This window comes from Mastigoproctus giganteus, chromosome 13 (assembly GCF_048544385.1).
Source record: "Mastigoproctus giganteus isolate SK-2022 chromosome 13, ASM4854438v1, whole genome shotgun sequence".
Lineage (NCBI taxonomy): Eukaryota > Metazoa > Arthropoda > Arachnida > Uropygi > Thelyphonidae > Mastigoproctus > Mastigoproctus giganteus.
This window is the reverse complement of record NC_143587.1, coordinates 44,269,459-44,290,518: the sequence shown is the minus strand read 5'-3', so window position 1 is coordinate 44,290,518 and position 21,060 is coordinate 44,269,459. Positions and strand designations below refer to the sequence as shown.

The 21,060-nt window shown below is 42.1% G+C and overlaps 1 protein-coding gene across 4 annotated transcripts in view; it reads left to right on the top strand.

The window, feature by feature from the left end:
* Nucleotides 1-21,060, top strand: part of LOC150075997 (FERM, ARHGEF and pleckstrin domain-containing protein 2-like) — a 582,027-nt gene that overhangs the window by 177,002 nt on the left and 383,965 nt on the right. For all 4 annotated transcript variants that reach the window (XM_090387911.1, XM_090387910.1, XM_090387913.1 and 1 more), the window contains one exon: nucleotides 14,522-14,677. In XM_090387911.1, coding sequence (XP_090244037.1) covers nucleotides 14,522-14,677 — 156 coding nt within the window. The remainder of the gene's footprint in view (nucleotides 1-14,521; nucleotides 14,678-21,060) is intronic.

Genomic DNA, 21,060 nt, shown 5'->3' with positions numbered 1-21,060 from the left:
ACTAAAGAAAAATCAGCAGATGACCCTGTCCTTCAAATTTTTGTTGAAGGCATGGACACCGAAAGGCCTTCCTTCCGAAAAAAAGATAAAAACAAGAGTGAAAAACAGAAAACCTCAGCAACCTGAAAATGCTCGGAAAGTCTAACAAGAGATAAATAATGAACAGAATAATACAGTGGAATTGTCATGGATTCCATGCCAATATCGATGACCTATACGATCTTTCTTGTAAATACTCACCAATATGTCTCTGCCTTCAAGAGACTTATTTAAAGTCTCAAAATACACCAAAATTGTCTCGTTATAACATTATTAGAAAAGACAGAACCAATCAGAATATTGCACATGGTGGTGTAGCTATTTTAACAAACCCACATATTCCTACCAAACAGGTCTTACTGAACTCTCCCCTCGAGGCAATAGCAGTCTGTGTAGCTGCTGACATCCATATGACAATCTGCTCCTTATACATCCCACCAAGCTATACCTTCCAACAAAATGATCTCAACAATCTTATAGCTTAACTCCCAACACCTTTTCTCATTCTGGGAGATTTAAATGGTCATCACACTCTATGGGGTAACAACAATATCGATCAAAGAGGAAAACTAATTGAACAGTGTCTAAGCAATAACAATCTCCTTCTTCTAAATGACAGTTCAACTACATATGTTCACCTTCCTTCAGGAACAAGTACTGCAATAGACTTGTCTATCTGTTCAGCAACCTTATATCCTACTCTTAAGTGGATGATTAACAACGATCCACTACATAGCGATCATTTCCCCATAATAATTGAATTACTTAATAAGCCCTCTCATCATCCTACTAAAATTCCACATTGGTTCACTGATAAAGCAGATTGGCAGTCCTAATAAAAAATTAACTAAGCTTGATCCCGAAATAATCCAAAATTCCACAACTGATGAAGCAGTTGACTATGTCACAAAAACGATATTACATGCAGCAGAACAAACCATGCCGAAATTCCCTTCAAAATTACCGATTCATCCAAAAACCTGGTAGAGTGATGAATGCCTTGTGGCTAAAAAAGAGCAAAGCAAAGCTTGGAATTCTTTTTGCCGGAGTCCAACTACAACTAATCTCATTCAATATAAGCGTGCTAGAGCAATAGCGAGATATGTTAGACGCTGCAATAAAAAGGCTGCTTGGATCCGATTCACTTCGACTATCAATCAAGCAACTCCTACACATAAAATTTGGAAAGCAATCAGAAAAATGAGTGGCAAATGTAAAACGACACCTCTACCCATCATGGAATGGAGAGGGCAGAATGTAAATGATCCTGCTGGAATTGCCAATATACTAGGCGATACCTTTGCCAAAACATCAGCAACAGAAAGTTATACACCGACCTTCAGAAGATTAAAAACAAGTTTAGAAAAACAAAAGTTAAATTTCTCTTCAAAAAGAGATGAACAATGCAACTTACCTTTTACCATCCACGAATTACATAGAGCCTTGTCAACATCTAGACTCAGTGCTGTAGGACCAGATAATATTCATTATTCCATGATGCAGAAACTAAGTACTGAATCATTACAGTCACTTTTTCATCTATTCAATAGACTCTTCCTGGAAGATAAATTCCCTAATCAATGGCATCATGCTACAGTTCTTGCCTTCCCTAAACCAGGTAAAGACCCTACAAATCCCACTCATAGACCAATCGCCTTGACCAGTTGCATTTGCAAAATTCTCGAAAAGATGGTGAACTGCCGACTGACCTGGTACCTTGAAAATTTCAATCTGCTACATTCTGCACAATTCAGTGTTCGACAAAACAGATCTACACTAGATATACTAGTCAGACTAGAGAATTCCATTCGGAATGCATTCCTCAGATCGGAACATCATGTGTTAGTCTGCTTTGATATCAGTAAGGCCTATGATTCCACGTGAAAGTATGGAATACTCTGTGAATTACATTGCCATGGACTTCGCGGCCACCTCCCGATTTTCATACAGAATTTCCTATGCAAGCGTACATTCCAGGTTCGATTTAAAACCTCACTGTCCCAAGTATTTTCACAAGAAGAAGGAGATCCTCAAGCCTCTGTACTCAGTGCTTCACTTTTTATAATTGCCATAAACACCATTGCCAGACAATTTCCAAACACTATTGATAAAGCACTGTTTGTAGACGACCTTAGTATTTGGTGTCATGCGAAAAACATGAATACTATTGAGAGACAGTTGCAAGGGGCAATAACTAAGATCGGTTAATGGGCTCAGACTAATGGATTTCAACTTTGTCCGGAAAAAACATTTTGCATCCATTTTTGCCGCCAATGCAAACTCCATCCCAATCCGGAGCTACAACTAAATTGCCAACCGTAGCAGATCATCCCTGCATATGGTTCTTAGGAATTACTTTAAACCATAAATTCACTTTCGTTGAGCATATTAAAAGATTAATAACACCATGTCAACAAAAACTAAATATCATCTGGGTTCTCTCTGCAACTAATTGGGGAGCTGATCGCCTTACTTTATTACGGATATATAGAGCATTAATAAGATCGAAACTTGACTACGGATCACCAGTCTATAGTTCAGCAAGACCTAGTGCCCTTCTCTGGCTTGACTCTATCCATCATAGTGGAATACGTGTTGCTTTTAGGAGCATATCGCACGTCTCCAATACATAGCTTATGTGCTTAAGCACATGAATCCCCTATCCGATCGGGCGACAACATCTGATACTACATTATGCCTATAAAATTAGATCTATGCCAGAACACCCAAACTGGCAGATACTTTTCACATCACAGCACAGCACACCAAAACTGCCCTAATGCTAATGATCCTTACATCTGCATGAATGGAATAAATCTACATTGCATAGAGAAAACTTCTTGCAACTATACCATGCAGTAGTGAACCAGTTTCCCAGCTTTTCCACAGTACATACTGATGGATCAAAGAATGATGTCCACGTTGGAATCGCCGCAGTTTTTCCAAACATCACATTAGCTTATCAGTTATCATGTGAGTTCAGTATATTTTCTGCCGAACTAATAGCAATTCAGGTTGCACTGAATCATATTGAGTCTTCTGATATTAACAACAGCATAATTTTCACAGATTCTTTAAGTGCATTTGAATGGTTTAAGCATGCTCAATGCTGATGGGATTCTTCCTCTAGCTCAGAAAAATCACCTGAGAGGGCATAAATTCAAATTGAGGAAAGACAGATGTAGGATAGACGTGCGGAAATTTGCCTTTAGCCAGCAGGTGGTTGGTTGGTGGAACAGACTTCCATCCCTTGTGGTGGAGGTTGATAGCCTAAATAAGTTTAAGGCTCAGCTGGACAGGTATTTTGAACGAACAGAGGGGTGAAGTGGAAGTGGTTTTTCTTTTTTTTTTTTTGGCTGATGCTGCATAAGCTTGCTTTCTTGCATCAAATGCCTCTACTAATGCTAATGCACTAAAAAACACCATGAACATCACCCACCTAGTTGTGAAAAGAATAGTCAGCTCATTGGCATTAGTAGAGGCATATGATGCAAGAAAGCAAGCTTATGCAGCATCAGCCAAAAAAAAAAAAAAAAAAACAAACAAAAAAAAAACCACTTCCACTTCACCCCTCCGTTCGTCCGAAATACCTGTCCAGCTGAGCCTTAAATTTATTTAGACTATCAACTTCCACGACAAGGGATGGAAGTCTATTCCACCAACCCACTACCCGCTGGCTAAAGACAAATTTCCGCACGTCTATCCTACATCTGTCTTTCCTCAATTTGAATTTATGCCCTCTCAGGTGATTTTTCTGAGCTAGAGGAAGAATCCCATCAGCATTGAGCATGCTCAAACCATTCAAGGCTTTATACACTTCTATCATATCACCTCGCTGGTGCCTAGTCTCCAGACACTGTAATTTGCAAAACTTAAGTCTTTCTTCGTAAGAGCACCCCTTTGTTCCATTCACTAATCTTGTTGCCCTTCTCTGTACTCGTTCCAGCAGCTCTACATCCTTCTTGAAATGAGGCCTCCAGACCTGTATACAGTACTCTAGGTGTGGCCTGACACACCTAGAGTACAAGGGAATAATCACCTCCTTATCCCTGCTAGAAAAATTCCTGTATATCATTGACAAGACACCATGAGCTACTCTTGCAACCCGTCTGCACTGCTCAGAGAACTTCATATCTGTCTGCACAATTACCCCCAGGTCCTTTTCATTCTCTACCACTGTCAGTGTAGTACCACAGAGTTGATACTTTGCTCTGGGGTTGCTGTTTCCCATATGTAGTACTTTACATTTGTCAATGTTAAACTTCATTTGCCACCTCTCAGCCCATCTGCTCAACCTTTCCAGATCCTGTTGCAGCAGCATAGTGTCAGTAGTGTCCTTGACAACCCTGCCAACCTTTGTATCGTCTGCAAACTTGGACATTAAGCTTGATATACCATCATCAATATCATTTATAAATACAGAAAACAATAATGGACCCAACACTGAACCCTTATGGACTCCACTAATAACATTAGTCCACGATGAGCAGTGTCCATTGATTACCAATCTGTCTTCTCCCCCTCAACCACCCCCTTTATCCGTAGCAGCAATTTGCCTCCAATGCCACACTGCTCCAATTTGTGCAGCAGTCTTCCATGTGCAAAAGTATCAAAAGCCTTTCTAAGATCCAAGTATATAATATCAAAGTTATTCCCTGCATCCAGTTCTTTTGTGACTGCATCATAGTATCCAATCAAATTTGTCAGGCAAGACTTCCCCTTAACAAAACCATGCTGTGTCCGAGCTATAACTGAAGTCTTGTCCGGATAATCCTACAGTGCTTCTTTAACCAGTACCTCCATTAATTTTCCTGGAACAGAAGTTAAACTCACAGGTCTATAATTACTTGTGTCAGGCTTTGATCGTCCTTTGTGAATTAGGGGTCACATTTGCACATCTCCAGTCCGTGGGTACCTCCCCTGAGTCCAAAGAAGCTGTCATAATTATGGCTAAGGGTTTGCTTACTTCCTTTGCTGCCTCCTTTAATATAACTGGATAGATCCCATCCACCCCAGGTGCCTTTCTTGTGTTTATCTTCAACAATTTCTCCTCCACTTTACTCTCAGTTATTACAAGATTCTCTAGCTTACTGCCAGAGTTGAATACGTCTCTGGCATTCCCCTCACTGAATAACTCCTCATTTGTGAATGTCAATGCAAAATATTCATTTAATTTGTTAGCTACTGGAGCAGGATCATCAATAGTTCACCCATCGATAACAAGTGGACCAATCTGATTCATCTCCTTCCTTCTAGAGTTTACATAAGTAAAGAACGCTTTGCTGTTTTTCTTTGCATCCTTTGCCAAAGATTTCTCGTAATCTGCCTTCGCCTACCTAACCTCCTTTGTAACTTGTTACAGATCAACTTGTATCTATCGTAGGCTTCTGTCATGTGTTAATTTATATGTATCCCATGCATTTTTCTTCTCTGCCACATGTCTCATTAGTTCATCTGACATCCATTTAGGCCTAAACCTTGAACAATATTTCTTAGTTGGTATGTAAAGCCTAGTAGCTTCCAAGATAAGTTCTTTGAATGCTTCCCATTTTGTATTTGCTGTTGGTAACATCATCAGTTTGTCCCACTGTATAGAATTTAAATACTGTCTCAGTCCATCGTAGTCGCCTTTACGAAAGCAAAAACCCTTCCCTTTACCGCTGATGGTAGTTACCTCTTTGAATAAATCCCACTTCAGCACGCTGTGATCACTGCCACCTAGTGACCCCTCGACGTGGGCACCTGTACGTGGTGAGGGGACCTCCCAGTGACGCTGCTGGACTTCCAGACTAGCATCACTGGGATCTAACGCCCACAGCCTAGGTTCCGGGCTTACATCAATGGAATCCGGCGTGTTTGCCGTGCGCTGCGACCCGTGGAAATTCGGAAAGGGGGATCCTGGTGGTTGAGGGGCCTAGCTTCAATACACCACTTTGGCCCCTGCTTCGACAAGACGGGTGGTCCTGGAAGGCCCGGCTAGGATCAATCGGCTAGTAGGCTCGCCTGCGAGCGTCAACCGTGTCAATGCCACGCCCCTACCCTCATGGTCCGAGGGACAGGGTTCAGGCTGGCGGCGGTGCGGGTATAGTGTCTGGGTAGCCCTGGCATCCCACTCCCGAGCGCATTTATTGCATGCCGGGTAGTGGGCGTCCCTTTGGGTTCCGTGGTGGGTGGGGAGCCCGGGCACTGAACAATTTAAAAATCTTCATGAATCCTGATAAACGTGTTCCTTCAGGGGCCCCAACCCGGTCCCTATCTGAAAATAATGACGGAGAGGCAGATAGCATTATTGCTACAAAGAGGCAGAGAACCGAAGTACCATCAGGGCCAGTCCCAAGGTTCCTAATTATGCATTCTACCAATGAGACACCAATTGGTAAAATGTCGCCCTTTTTTATACAAAAAGGGTTAGACAGGTTAGCAGGTTCACCCAAATCAGTTAAGAGGCTTCGTTCTGGAGACCTCTTAATTGAAACTAAAAATGACCAGCAATCTGAACATCTACTCCAAACAACATCAATCGGAGGAATCCCTATAACAGTGACACCACACAGAACACTCAATTCATCGAGAGGTGTCATTTTGGAGTGGGACCTTCTCGACGTAACCGAGGAGGAAATCTGCTCCGAATTAAAACCACAGGGAGTCATTGCAGTCAAGAGAATCACTGCGCGAAGGGATGGAAAAATTGTTAAAACCAGGAGCGTTATCCTGACTTTTAACACTCCTAAACCTCCTGATGAGATTAAAGCTGGATACATCAACTGTTCAGTGCGTCCATACGTTCCGAACCCTTTACGGTGTTTTAAATGCCAGAAGTATAGACATTCTCAAATGGCCTGCCGTGGAGTCCTTGCATGCGCTCGATGCGGTGCAAAGGACCACGAAACACCAGCATGCTCAGCCGCAAAACCCACCTGCATTAACTGTGAAGGCGAACACCCGGCCTACTCACGAGCATGCCAGAGGTGGAAAGAAGAAAAAGAGATTCAACGGCTGAAGGCAGAGCTTAACATATCATACCAGGAGGCAAGGAAATCGGTCAAACCCCTGAATATCAACAAACCTACCTACACTCAGAAGGTAGCAGGGAGATGTTCCGTCGGAACTCAGACGGACATGACCATTCCTCCAAAGGAGTCTTTCACTCCCATCGCGCGGTATCTATTAAGTTCTCAAAAACCTATACAAAAGGAACGATCAGCTGCCACTCCTATATCGGTACCTCCTAATGCCCCACAAATTACAAAGGTAGTCATGAAAGAAAAGAATAAGAAAGGGGAAGCCCCCCCCCCCCCTAGTACCCAAGAAAAGATGGATGTCGAGCAGAAGGAGGTACCCGAAGAGTCAGTCTTGGAACTCTTTGCGGAGGAGGAAATGGACACGGGACAGCGTCCATTCTTCCCCAAAAAAGATAAATCCAAGACTGACAAAAGTAAGCCCTCAGCACCTCGGAAGCTGCCTGATGGACCCACCAAGCCAAAATAATGGCTAAATTCCTACAATGGAATTGTCGTGGATTCCGGCGAAGTATAGATGACATCAAGGCCCTCCTGCAAAAGCACGAGCCAGTTTGCTTTTGCTTGCAGGAGACATATCTAAAGGCAAATGATGATCCCACCATGCACGACATCACAGTTTTTCGAAAGGATAGAATTGCGGATGGCCCTGTACATGGGGGAGTGGCTATCCTTGTGGGTAACCAGTCCCCAGTGCAGCCTTTGCTAATTACAACCAGCATAGAGGCTGTTGCAATTCGCCTTTCAGTGGGATTTCTATTAACCGTGTGCTCCATTTATTTGCCACCTGGGACTGTCATCCCCCAGGCAGACCTTGATGATCTCCTTACGCAGCTGCCTCCCCCTTTCTTACTTCTCGGGGATTTTAATAGACATAACACCCTGTGGGATAGTGCTAACATCGACGGAAGGGGACGAGTCATTGAGCGTATGCTGAATGACAATGACCTTTCCCTTCTAAATACTGGAACAAACGCCTTCTTCCACATGCCTACCCGTACCTTTTCTGCCATTGATCTCTCTATCTGCTCCCCTTCTCTACTCCCTTCACTCACTTGGGAAGTGGAGGAGAATCCATACGGAAGCGATCACTTCCCTGTAATAACCTCGTTACACAGTGGGAGACCATGTCTTCCCTTCAGGTTACCACGGTGGAAGATTGATCAGGCTGACTGGACTGCCTTCCAACATCAGGCAAATTTTGATCTTAGCACAGTCAGTCAAGAACCTATCAATGATGCAGTCAAGTACATCACAGGAAATATTGTCCAAGCAGCTGCGAATGCTGTTCCAAAAACATCAACCCGGTTTCCACTATTTCCCAAACCTTGGTGCAATTCACAATGCACAGCAGCAAAAAAGGCTCAAAACAAAGCGTGGGGGATATTTCCCCGATATCCTACCACGAACAACCTTATTGCCTTCAAACGTGCATGAGCCAAAGCACGCTACATCCGTCGTCAGAGTCAAAAGGAATCGTGGATACGTTTTACATCATCTATTAACCAGTCTACCAACTCTAAGGTAGTCTGGGATAAAATCCGGAAAATGAAGGGAAAATATACACCCCACCCTTCCTCAGTCCTAGATTATAATGGATGCGCTATTGTAGATCCAACTGCAATAGCAAATGCTCTTGGGGAAACATTCTCTAACATCTCTTCCACATCTTCGTATTCCCCAGAGTTCCTGGTCCTGAAATACAAAACCGAAAAACAGGCACTTAACTTTAAATGTAAGAGCATCTATCCCTACAACGAGGATTTCACTATTCTGGAACTCAAAAGAGCCCTCGCTCTTTCCAAAGCAAGTGCCGTTGGACCAGATGTCATCCATTATGAAATGATTAGACATCTTTCACCAAAATCTATGGATTGTCTGCTCCTTCTGTATAACAGAATTTTTACTGAAGGGCAGTTTCCGGACTCCTGGCGAAAGGCAATCGTTCTTGCCTTTCCCAAGCCAGGAAAGGATCCAAAAGTCACCACCAACTATCGTCCTATTGCTCTGACTAGCTGTCTGTGCAAAATCCTGGAGAGAATGGTCAATTCTCGTTTAATATGGTATTTAGAATCAAATGACCTTCTCTCCAGCATCCAGTGCGGCTTCCGAAGGAACCGGTCCACTTTGGACCATCTTATTAGAATGGAAGCATCCATCCGGGATGCTTTCCTAAAACGGGAACACTTGGTGTCGGTGTTCTTTGACATGGAAAAAGCGTATGACACAACTTGGAGATTTGGCATTTTAAAAGACTTACATAGCCTAGGCCTAAGAGGGCATCTGCCTTTTTTTATTCAAAACTTTTTAGCCAATCGATCGTTCCAAGTCTGTGTGGGATCCTCACTCTCTCGCTCCTTTAGCCAAGAGGACGGAGTACCACAAGGATCAGTATTAAGTGTCACGCTTTTTGCCATAAAAATAAATTCCATCACAGAACAACTTCCTCCAACTGTAAACAGTCCCCTCTATGTTGATGACTTTAGCATTTTTTGCCAGTCGTGCAACATGAGGGTTATTGAAAGACAACTGCAGAAAGCCATTGATAGTCTGAATTCCTGGGCACTTGCTAATGGTTTCAGGTTCTCGCCGGAGAAGACCGTTTGCGTACACTTTTGTCGCAAGCGTAATCTTCATCCTGAACCTGAATTAAGGCTCGGACAAAATGCCATTCCAGTAGCAGCGAACATAAAATTCTTCGGACTCATATTCGATAAACAATTGAATTTTTTGGATCATATCCGTCAACTCCGCACAAAGTGCACACGTGGGCTTAATATTCTCCGCTCGCTCTCCTCTACATCTTGGGGAGCAGACAGATGCACCCTACTACGGCTGTACCGTGCACTTGTGCGATCCAAATTAGATTATGGGTCCCAGGTATATACTTCAGCCAGAGACAGTGCCCTTCGATGGCTGGACCCTGTCCATCATCAGGCTCTACGTATCGCTACTGGAGCATTTTGAACATCTCCTGTCCAGAGCTTATACGTCGAAGCAAACGAACCACCGTTATCGCTTCGTCGTAAGCAGTTGTCTCTAAAGTACGCCTTAAAACTGAAATCCCTGCCAGACCATCCTACGTGGCCATTCGTTTTTGAGCCACGATGGGAAAATTTGTACAACACCCATAAGACTGCCAATCGTCCTTTTGGTATTCGTCTCCAAGAGCTACTCAAAGAACTTAATATGAAGGTAGACAAGGTTGCCCAAACACCAAAGCAACCCTTTCCACCCTGGCATGCTCGTGTCCCGGCATGTGACTTGTCCCTTAGAAATTGGGGAAAGTCGGACACTCCATCTTCGGTCTACCTGCAGCTTTATTCAGCACACCGAGCTGAATATTCCGACTTCGCGCCAGTCTACACAGACGGTTCGAAGTCGGAATTATATGTGGGATCTGCTGCTGTCTTTACAGACAGCACTACATCGGAGCAGATTCCCTCTGAATGCAGTATCTTTACTGCAGAGCTGCACGCCGTAGAGTTAGCCTTGGATCACATTATTAAATGCCAATACCAACGGTTCATTTTATATTCCGACTCTCTTAGCATGTTACAGGCTTTAATATCTGTGAGTTATAATCCTCATCCAGTTCTGTCTAGCATTCAGCAGAAGATTCACATTCTCCACGAACGCGAATATGACATCAGCTTCTGCTGGATTCCGAGCCACATTGGGATTAGGGGAAATGATTTGGCTGACGCCGCAGCCAAATCAGCAATTCCCAATAATAACTGCTGCCTGTTAGTCCCCTATACAGACTACAGGCAAATAGTACATCAAAAGTTACATTCCCAATGGCAGGATTCATGGAATAGACAGACTGCGAATAAATTACATCGCATAAAGCCTGTAATTGAACCGTGGCAGTCTAGTCTGCGCAGGAATCGTAAGGAGGAAGTTGTTCTTGCCCGGACCCGCATAGGACATAGTCATTTGACTCATTCATTTTTGCTGAGGGCTGATGACCCTCCTATGTGTGAGTCCTGTGGCACAATTTTAACAATTAGACACATTTTAGTTGAATGTCCAGATTTTAGCAATATCCGTTTTACCGCTTTTATTCATCTGACTGAGCCGTATACACTCAGTCAGATTTTATCTGACAATGACAATGTCTGCTGTTTTTAGCTTTTTAAAAACAATAAATATTTTTACTCTTATATAAAATTTTTACATTTTGCTTTTATATATTTGTTGTACCTTTTTGACATAGTGACCTAACTAATTAGGTCACTGAACATTTAAAAAAAAAAAAAAAATTTTTTTTATAAATGACCTGGTCTTGGCGCATTATAGCCTTAGTAGCTAATGCGCCAATAAAAACCAAACCAAACCAAACCAAAGCCACCTAGTGGTTCCTTTATCTGCAGATTCTTAATGCATGAAGAATCACTTCTGATAATCAGATCAAGAATATTACTCCCTCTAGTTGCCTCCCGAACATGCTGATGTAGAAAACAATCATCCAATAAATCCACAAAAGCCTTGCTAGTCTGTGAATGACCAACCCATAAATTCCAGTCAATATCTGGGAAATTAAAATCCCCCATTATAAGACTCTCTGATGTACTGGCCCACTCTATTTCCCTGTACAGTTTCTTATTATACTCATCAGAGTCATTAGGCCTATAGCACACTCCTATTCTCAATTTTGATCTCCCAATGCTTATGTCACACCAAACCGACTCGACACTGCACTGTCCAGCGACGTCGACTGGCTTTACTTCCTTGGATTTTATATGTTTCTTAACTAATAGCATAACTCCTCCTCCCTTTCTATCCTGTCTGTCCTTTCTTTCCTGTCTGTACTCCCCAAATTTCAGTTCTGCATTCCTTATATCTGTGTGACACCACATCGCTGATATCCCAACAATATCTGCCTTTGATGCTTTGACCAATACCTCGAATTCATCAAATTTATTTACCAAACTCCTAGCATTAGTGTACACACAAGTATACATGCACCTGTTTCTATTCTTAGCTACCCTAACACAACCCATGTGTTTACTTGTACCGCATTGACTCCCAGCAGTCTCTGAAATATCCTGCATCTTGTTTTTCAGGCTTCTGCTCATTCCAATAGAAGCAGTGCAAGAATCACTTTCACCCCTGCCAGTGGCTACTGTTAATCTATTAGTCTTTGTATCCCCCCAAGCTAGCAGTTTTCTGACCCACCTAACACTGCCTCAGTAGCATCAGCAAATATTCTTGCACCCTTTCTATTTAAGTGTATCCGATCCCATCCCTTTACACACCTTATCAGAACTTGGGAAAAACATACACTTCTGCTGGGTCCCAGGACATATGGCAATTCCTGGAAATGAACTAGCGGACAGTGCTGCCAAATTAGCTCACCTACCCCATGTACAAGTGGAAATTGCCACACCAAGACTATCGACCAATAATCCAGGAAAAATGCATGTGCCAATTGCAGTTATCATGGGAAAATCAACCTAATAATAAGATTCGAAGTATCAAGCCAAACCTTGAGCGATGGCCTTCCAGCTTTAGTTCAGTCCGACATAAGGAGGTAATATTGGCTCGTCTGCGAATAGGTCACACAAATATCACTAATGGTTATCTTTTAAGAGGAGAGAGATACCCCCCTCAAAGTCATCACTATAATGCAATGCTCTCAGTGAAACACATTCTGGTTGAATGCACAAAATATACAAGAGAACGACAGAATCTTTCCACTCCAGCCACAACAGAAGATCCTCCTACATTTACTTCACTTTTAAATAATGAAACAAATGCCTCAAGCATTTAACTTTCTCAAGATGATTAAAGTATATCACCTCCTTTAGTTAGTTAAAAAAAAATTACTTTCTGGTTCCTTTTTTCCATTTTCTCTATTTGAGAAGAAATGGCATGCATAGTTATGTATGGCACACTATGGCCATAGTTGCCGATGCGCCCAATAAATCCCGAAACAAACAACCATGCACACTAATAAAGCTGATAAAGAATGACTTTGTGGTGTTGGACCACGAAGCTACATCACTTAAGTCTTCTTATAAGGTCAATCCTCCATTAAACGATATTGACATGCATGCATGCATTGTTCAGAAATTATCCTGCCAAACCTTTGGAAAAACATGCCAAACAATCTTTCAAAATAATATTTGTAGGGTGAAGAATTGACAGTCTACATTTGGTTTACCTCAATATTCTTCTCTTTCTTGGTGATTCCCTTCTACTTCTCTCTCTCTCTCTCTCTCTCTCTCTCTCAGGGTGACTTGGAAGTTTGCTTTTTTTTGCTGGTGCAGCATAAGCCTCAGGCTTCCTTGCATTGTATGGCTAGTAATAATAATAATTCAGAGGCTCCCTTCTATATTTGACAACACTGAGACCCATAGAGCTAAGACCTTAAAAAGGCACATGGTACAGATCCTGGCTAAGTACTTAGCTAACTCCCCTCCACCAACCTTGCCACAAAAATGGACACATAAGATTTCATCAATAAAACCTGACAGTTCTTTATCCAGGAAGAAGACACATTGATGTGCTTCGGTGTCGATGTAGGGTTCACCAATGTCTCTGTTCCTGAAGCAAGTAATGTCCTCATTAAAAAAATAAACCTCTCATCTTAACTAGTGCCCTTCAGTAAACAATAACGAAATTAAAGAAGTTATGGAACGTGCCATAAGTCAAGCCTATTTCAAATTTCGTGACTAGAAAAAAAAGGGGGGGTCTTCACCGCAAACCCCTAGCAGGGGGTTTGCGGTGATGACCCCCCACTTTTTTGTAGTGATGAATAAAATTCTCTGTTGTAACTAATAACAAAAACCTGCTTTCTGGATGTTAACATTGACATCTCCAGTGATAGACTTATTATATCAATGCTGAACCGTTACTCTGATCACCGCCCCCCCCCCAGAAAACTGGAATTGTAAAGGGCATGATATGGCCTCAGTTTGTAAAAGGCAGGACCCTGAGAACTGATCAACCATCAAGAAATATCTTGATCTATAGGAAATACTCAGAGAGAATTACTAACAAAGTTGCAAATAACAGACAAAACCAGCTCTCCCCACAACAATGACCTAAACCTGAAAAACTCCTCTGTCCTTTGCAGACTGCTGTGAGCACACTAATGAAACCTGTAAGTTCCTGAGAAGTGCTGTTGAGTTTGAGATTTCAGTGTAAAACAAAATATGTTAGCTTTGTTTGGCACATTTTTTGGTAAATGAATATTTAGTTTTTTGAGAAATAAACTCGTGGGTTTTTGAAAATTCTGCATTGCATTTCAATTCACCATTTTACCAGCATTCAAATTATTTTTAATGTAATATTTGTATTCTAAATTTTGAAGCTTGCCTTCATTAATGTTTCTTATAAAGTACAAAAGTAAAATTTCATTTCACTTTTGTACTTTATTTATAAGTTTTTTTGCAATGATGTTTTTTGCATAACATCATTGCATGTCATAATTATCTCTCTCTCTCTCTCTCTAGGATCATGAAGGTGTTCCACTGAATTTGGCCGTTGCTCATATGGGTGTGCTGGTCTTCCAAAATTTTACAAAGATCAATACTTTCTCCTGGGCTAAGATACGCAAACTGAGCTTTAAGAGGAAGCGTTTCCTTATAAAGTTACACCCTGAAGGATATGTAAGTTTTTAAATGTAATTTTCAAGTAGAATAGCTTTACTCTGATAATTATAAATAGTAAATTATGTACAAATGTCTGTTTTTTTTTTTGTTTTTTTTTTTTTGTTGAGAGTGAGAACAGTTTACGGTTCTCACTCTCAACAAAATGGACTACTGTAGTTTCCCAATTTGCATAAACACCTTCAGAATTACTGACATCACTCCAAAAAAACTGGATTTTATGCAGTATCCTTTTTGTTTGTGTGTATGTGCATGCAAGTGCCTGAACACTTGCATAAGTGAGTAATATATGCAAGTGTATTATTTTACCCGGAACTACTGTTCCGGGTAAAATAATGGAGTCACTGGTTAAAGATGCATTGCAGGATCTTCTAGACAAGACTGCAGCAATAATTCAGACACAGCATGGGTTTGTTAAGGGAAAGTCTTGTCTGACAAATTTGATAGGATATTATGATGTGGTTACAAAGGAACTGGATGCAAATAATAATTTTGATATCATGTATTTGGATTTCAGGAAAGCTTTTCACTCAGTTGCGCATGGAAGACTATTGTACAAATTGGAGCAGAATGGTATTAAGGGTAAGTTGCTACAATGGATAAAAGGATGGTTGAGTGGGAGAAGACAGAGGGTGGTAATTAATGGGTGCTGCTCTTCATTGACTAATGTTATTAGTGGAGTCCCACAGGGTTCGGTGTTGGGTTCTCTATTGTTTTGTATATTTATCAGTGATATTGATGAAGGTATATCAGGCTTAGTGTTGAAGTTTGTTGCAGATGATACAAAGGTTGGCAGGGTTGTTAATGTCAGTAATGGCAGTAATGGCTAGATCCTGCAACAGGATTTAGATAATTTGGGCAGATGGACTAAGAAGTGGCAACTGAATTTTAACCTTGACAAATGCAAAGTACTGCATATGGGTAGAAGTAACCCCAGAGAAACGTACCAACTGTGTGGTGCTACACCTAAGGTGGTAGAAAATTAAAAAGATCTGGGAGTAATTGTGCAGTCAGATATGAAGTTTTCTGAGCAATGCAGACAGGCTACCAGGGCAGGTCATGGAGTTTTGTCAATGATATATAGGAATTTTGCTAGCAGGGAAAAGGAGGTGATTGTACCTCTGGATAAGGCAATGGTCAGGCCACGCCTTGAGGACTGTGTACAGGTCTGGAGGCCTCATTTTAGGAAAGATGTAGATTTGCTTGAGCATGTACAGAGGACAACAAGATTGTTGAGGGGAATGAACGGATCCTCTTACCAAGACAGGCTTAAGTTCTGCAAATTGCAGTGGCTGGAGACTAGGCACCAGTGCGGTGATCTGATTGAGGTGTATAAGGCCTTGAATGGGTTGAGCAAACTGAATTCTGATGGGATCCTTCCACTCATTCAGATTACGAACCTAAGGAGGCATAAATTCAAATTAAGAAAAGACAGATGGTAGAATAGATGTGCGGAAATTTGCCTTTAGCCAGTGGGTGGTTAATTGCTGGAAGAAACTTCCATCTGTCGTTGTGGAAGTTGATAGGTTAAATAAATTTAAGGAGGAACTAGACAGGCATTTGGAGGGAATGGTGTGATTTTTTTTTTTTTTTTTTTGGCTGATGCTGCATAAGCTCATACACTCGCTTTCTTGCATCACATGCCACTACTACTAACCACAGGGGCTCACATCTGGTGAGTATGGGCTTGGCACACCCAAGGTCCTGAGGTGGATATCATCATTCTTCTCTTGATGATTCTTTCTACTTCTGACTCTTGTTTTCTCTCTCTCTCTCTCAGGATAATTCAGAATTTTTTTTTTTTTTTTTTTGGCTGGTGCAGCATAAGCCTCATGCTTCCTTGCCATGCTAATAATAATAATAAAGATTAGCCAAACAGTTCAAATGGCGTCTCCGTAGCCAGGTGGGAAGGAGCAGCAGTGTGCAGCACACGCTTCTTGATTAGACCGGGGTTCGAGCCCGTCACCACCAAATACGGAGGATGCGGAAAGGTCAGGGACTGACCACCGCATATCCCGGAGCAATATGGCCTTAGTTGCTAATGCTCCTAAAAAAAAACCAAACAAACCAAACCAAACAGTTCATCCAGAGCTCTTACCATTATGAAATAAAAAGTAAAAAAAACCTAGAATAAGGAAGAAAAATAAAATAAAATTGTGTATATGCTTGTATAAGGAATGTTTGTGCTCGAAACAGAACTATTAATCAGCAAAACTAGATAAAAACATTAATGTAATAATTGAAATAAATTAAAAAAGCACAATAAGGCATAAATAAAGTAGTATACATTCCATTATAAAAGAGTGGGAAGTTATTCTTATGTAGAGGGGCATGTGGGAAAGTTTCAAACTGACCACCATCCAGCAAAGTCTTGCGACTTTTTGTTTTTTCTGTGTGCATATATGCATATTTATAATTATCTACTTGTTTAGATTGTTCTTAAAAAATAAAAGCTGACATGGAGGTTCTACTTTCTTAGAAACATGACAAAAACCTTCTGGTATTAAGTAATCATAATCAGATATGAAGGAGTGGATTGACTGATAATACTTGAGCACTGTTGTTTTCCTTGACAGTATACTTATAGTGATTCCACCACTTGGGTTTTATTTGAAGAGGTCTGAGCTTAAATCCTGCCAGTGACTATCAGGAATTCTTTCAGGCTCAATATTTTGGTTTGGAGGAGCAGAATTACGCCAGTGAGTTATTCTGGGTTTTTCAGACCACACAGTATACAACAAACTTCTGAACACATGTGAAGTTGTAAAATGGTTTTGGTAGAAGCTGATGGCTGTCTGTACTCCTGTTTCAAAATAAGTGTTCAAACAAATGCAAAGCTTTTTCTCAAAGCACTGATCCTAGGGATTTTGTGAGTGGTCGATGATTTCTATGTCCCGGTGTGGGTCAAGATCATGTTGAGAGGACCAATAGTGTTCTGTAACCATGGAGTGCTCCAAGGGCTCAGCCCCCCCAAGGTCCAAGCCCAGGAGCTCGTCCAAGACAATAGACCAGAGGAACGGGCCAAGCACAGAGCCCTGCGGACATCCCCGGTGGATGAATCTGGTAACTGTCTGATATTTGTTAGTAACTCGTACTTTTCTGTTGGTTAGATAAGACTTCAAACTGTTATATAGATTTTTAGAAACATTTGAGCGCCGAATTTGCTGGAGCTTTCGACCACCACAGGCGGTCGAAAGCTCCAGCAAAGTCCACCAATATAGCAAGAGAGTACTTGAAAGCTGAGTGTGTTGCTTGGGTGATTAGATTGTTGACAGCGTCTTCAGTGCTGCAGCCTTTTTTAAAGCCATATTGTTTTTCTGAGGAGAGTTGGTGTTCCTCATAGCAGGCAGAAAGTCGAAACAAGAGTACACGCTCCAGTAGTTTGGCCATCACGGAGAGTAAGGCAATCGGGCGATATGAGGCTGGGTTCTGTGGTGACTTGTCCGAGTTTTTCAGAATTAGTTTTAAGGTTGCAGTCTTCCATGAAGCTGGGAAGGTGCCCTCTGCCAGGCACTTATTCTGTAGGCTTAGAAGTATAGCTGGGCAGGCCTCAGCGAATTTTTTGAGAACTTCTACTTCCAGCAGGTCTGCACCTGGTGTTTTTCCATCTTTCATCTTGTTAATTGCCACGTCCATCTCAAAGCTAGTGAACGGGGGCTCCACCGTTGCTGTGTGGTATTCTAAATTCTGGTTGATAATTTCTTGTTGCTGTTGCGTCAAGGGTGCCTCTTCAACAGGGTAAATGGTATCAAGAATGTTATTTATAGTGTCCTCCCAGGTATAGGTGGAAGTACCGTCTATTTTCAGTGTTGTATCAAGCACCTCACCACGTGGTAATTTATTAGTTACAATTTTGAAAACGATGCCCCATGGGTTCTCATTTCCGGAGATAGACACCAGAGTTTGCCACGATTGCTTTTTGTTTTTGCCAATACAATCATGAATCTGAGTACCTACATGCAGAAACTGTAACTGACGAAGTCTTTTCCCTTAGATCCAGCTTGGAAGCTCTCATGGCCACGCCAACCAACCAACCAGATTACGTCTGCAACTCGCGGAGATATTATAAAGATATGGAGCCGGATGGAATGCATCCTTTTTGACCTTCGGGTCAATTGAGTGAAGCCGTCAAGACGGCTGTTGTACAAAAATTAGCAAGCAACTTAAAGAACACTCGTATCAAATCAGTAAGAAAAACCAGGAACATCGGAGTAATAATTGAGTCTGCAACGCGACACAAAGCCCAGACAGTACATGACAACCCAAAAATTTCCACCATGGAACTCATGGTGGAAAAAAGAAAGGGCCAGCAATTGCTGATTTTGGCATCAATAAAAACCTCACACCAGAACAAGTGGCTAAAGATATCTATTGTAGAAACCTCCAAGGTGAAAGTGAATTTACAAGCATGTGGTACGACCAAAGGAAAATTCTCCCAGAATGTAAACTGGGTCATTGACCTCTTGGCACAAGCTTGGCAAGTAATTAAGCACCAGGTTGTACCTCAAGTGGACCAGCCATAGGTTCAAAGAACACATAGCCATCCCAAAGTGCTTTCGCTGTTGCAGGTTCGGCCATACTACACACACACATGTACACAGGTCGATTCCATGTGCGGGCAGTGTGCCCAGAAAGGGCATAACTTTAACACCTCCCTTACAGAACTGAGGAACCGGTTTGCACCAACTGTAAACTAGCAAAAATGGATTACAAGCATTCGATAAGGGATAACAAGTGCCCGGTTTATCTGAAAGCAAGAAGCATACAACAACAAAGAATCAACTATGGCCCCATGTAAGACATAACTGTACAATCATGAAATTTATACAGTTAAATGCTCAGCGAGTGCTTGCTGTCATGGACCAAATAAGAATAAAGGCTGACGAAGACAATACAGATGTCCTGTTCATCCAAGAGCCCTATACAAATGCAATGCAAGAAAAGTCAGTGGATATCCGCTTACGTACAAAATTATACAGTCAGAAGAAGACACTACCTGGGAGGCTAGTTAGGAGTCCTTGTTAGGAACCGGCACATAACTGCCACCAAAATCCACACCCTCTGTACCCATGGGTGGTGTGTGCCCAGCTTATAGGGCCTGTGGGATCGCTGCACGTCATCTCATTGTACTGTCGCTCAGGCGAAGACATAGCCCCTGCCATCAGGTATCTGCAAGCAGTCCAAGCCCTCCTCCCAAATGGGAAAATTGTTCTCTGTGCCAATGTCAACTGTCATTCTGCAATGTGGCAGAGCAACTCGGAAGACCCGCCCGGGCAATCACAACGACCAGCAACTCGAGCACTTTCTCACTATATCCTCTCTTGTAATCCTTAACAAGCCTAACAACATGCCCAACTTCAGTAACACCCTATGGGAGTCCACAATAGGCATCTCAGCAGCCACAGGATCAATTGCTACTAAGATCACTGACTGGAAAGTCAGCGAGGCTTGGACAACTTCCAACCATAGGATGATTACTTTTAATCTTCAGTGCTCAATAGAACCAGCACCTCTGCCTGGAAACAATATCATCCGTTATGAAATTAACAAAGCAGAGCAACCCTTCAAATAAGCAGGCCACCAAAGATTAAAATTGCTGGTAGAACCGTCAAACTGGCAACTGAGATGAAGTACCTTGGGATAATTTTGGTCCCCAAGCTCACATTTTACCCACATCTAGACTACCTTCATCGCAAAGTCAGGAACTACACCGCAATGGTAGCAAGGATCAGCATGTCTGGCTAGGGCCTAAATCGCTGCTCACTGCAAATGCTATTCAAAGCTGTATTTATTCCCACTATAACCTACTGTGCAGGTGTCTGGTATCATCCTGCACTCATTGTTCGTAACCAAAGGAAGCTCACCTCCATTCAGCGTAATATCCTTCTCACTATCACCCATGCCTGCTGCACGGTAAGCAACCCAGCGCTCCAAGTCTTGGCAGGAGTTCTCCTTCTGGACCTGCAAGTAATTCGCAAAGCCGTACAATACCAGCTCGCAAAGGGACTTCCAACCACCATATTGGATTTCACTAAAAACCCAGCAAACATAATCAAAGAAGAAAAAAAATCACCTTGCAGTCCACCTTCTTAACCCCTGGCAAAACAGATGGAATATCACCCCCCCAAAGGCTCTGTCACTAAAAAATTCTTACCTCAAATAGCCCAGATGTACCCTAAAGCTCCAGTATGGTACAGCCCAGGTTTATACACCACTTTCCTGATTACAGGCCATGGATCCATAAATCACAAACTTGCCTCTATGAATATCATGGATGACCCTTGCTGTCTTTGTGGTGAAAACAAAGACTAGGATCACCTATGTTTGCCTGCTCTACGAGGACCTGCGGACATTTGCTCATAACAAAAATACATGCCCTGTCT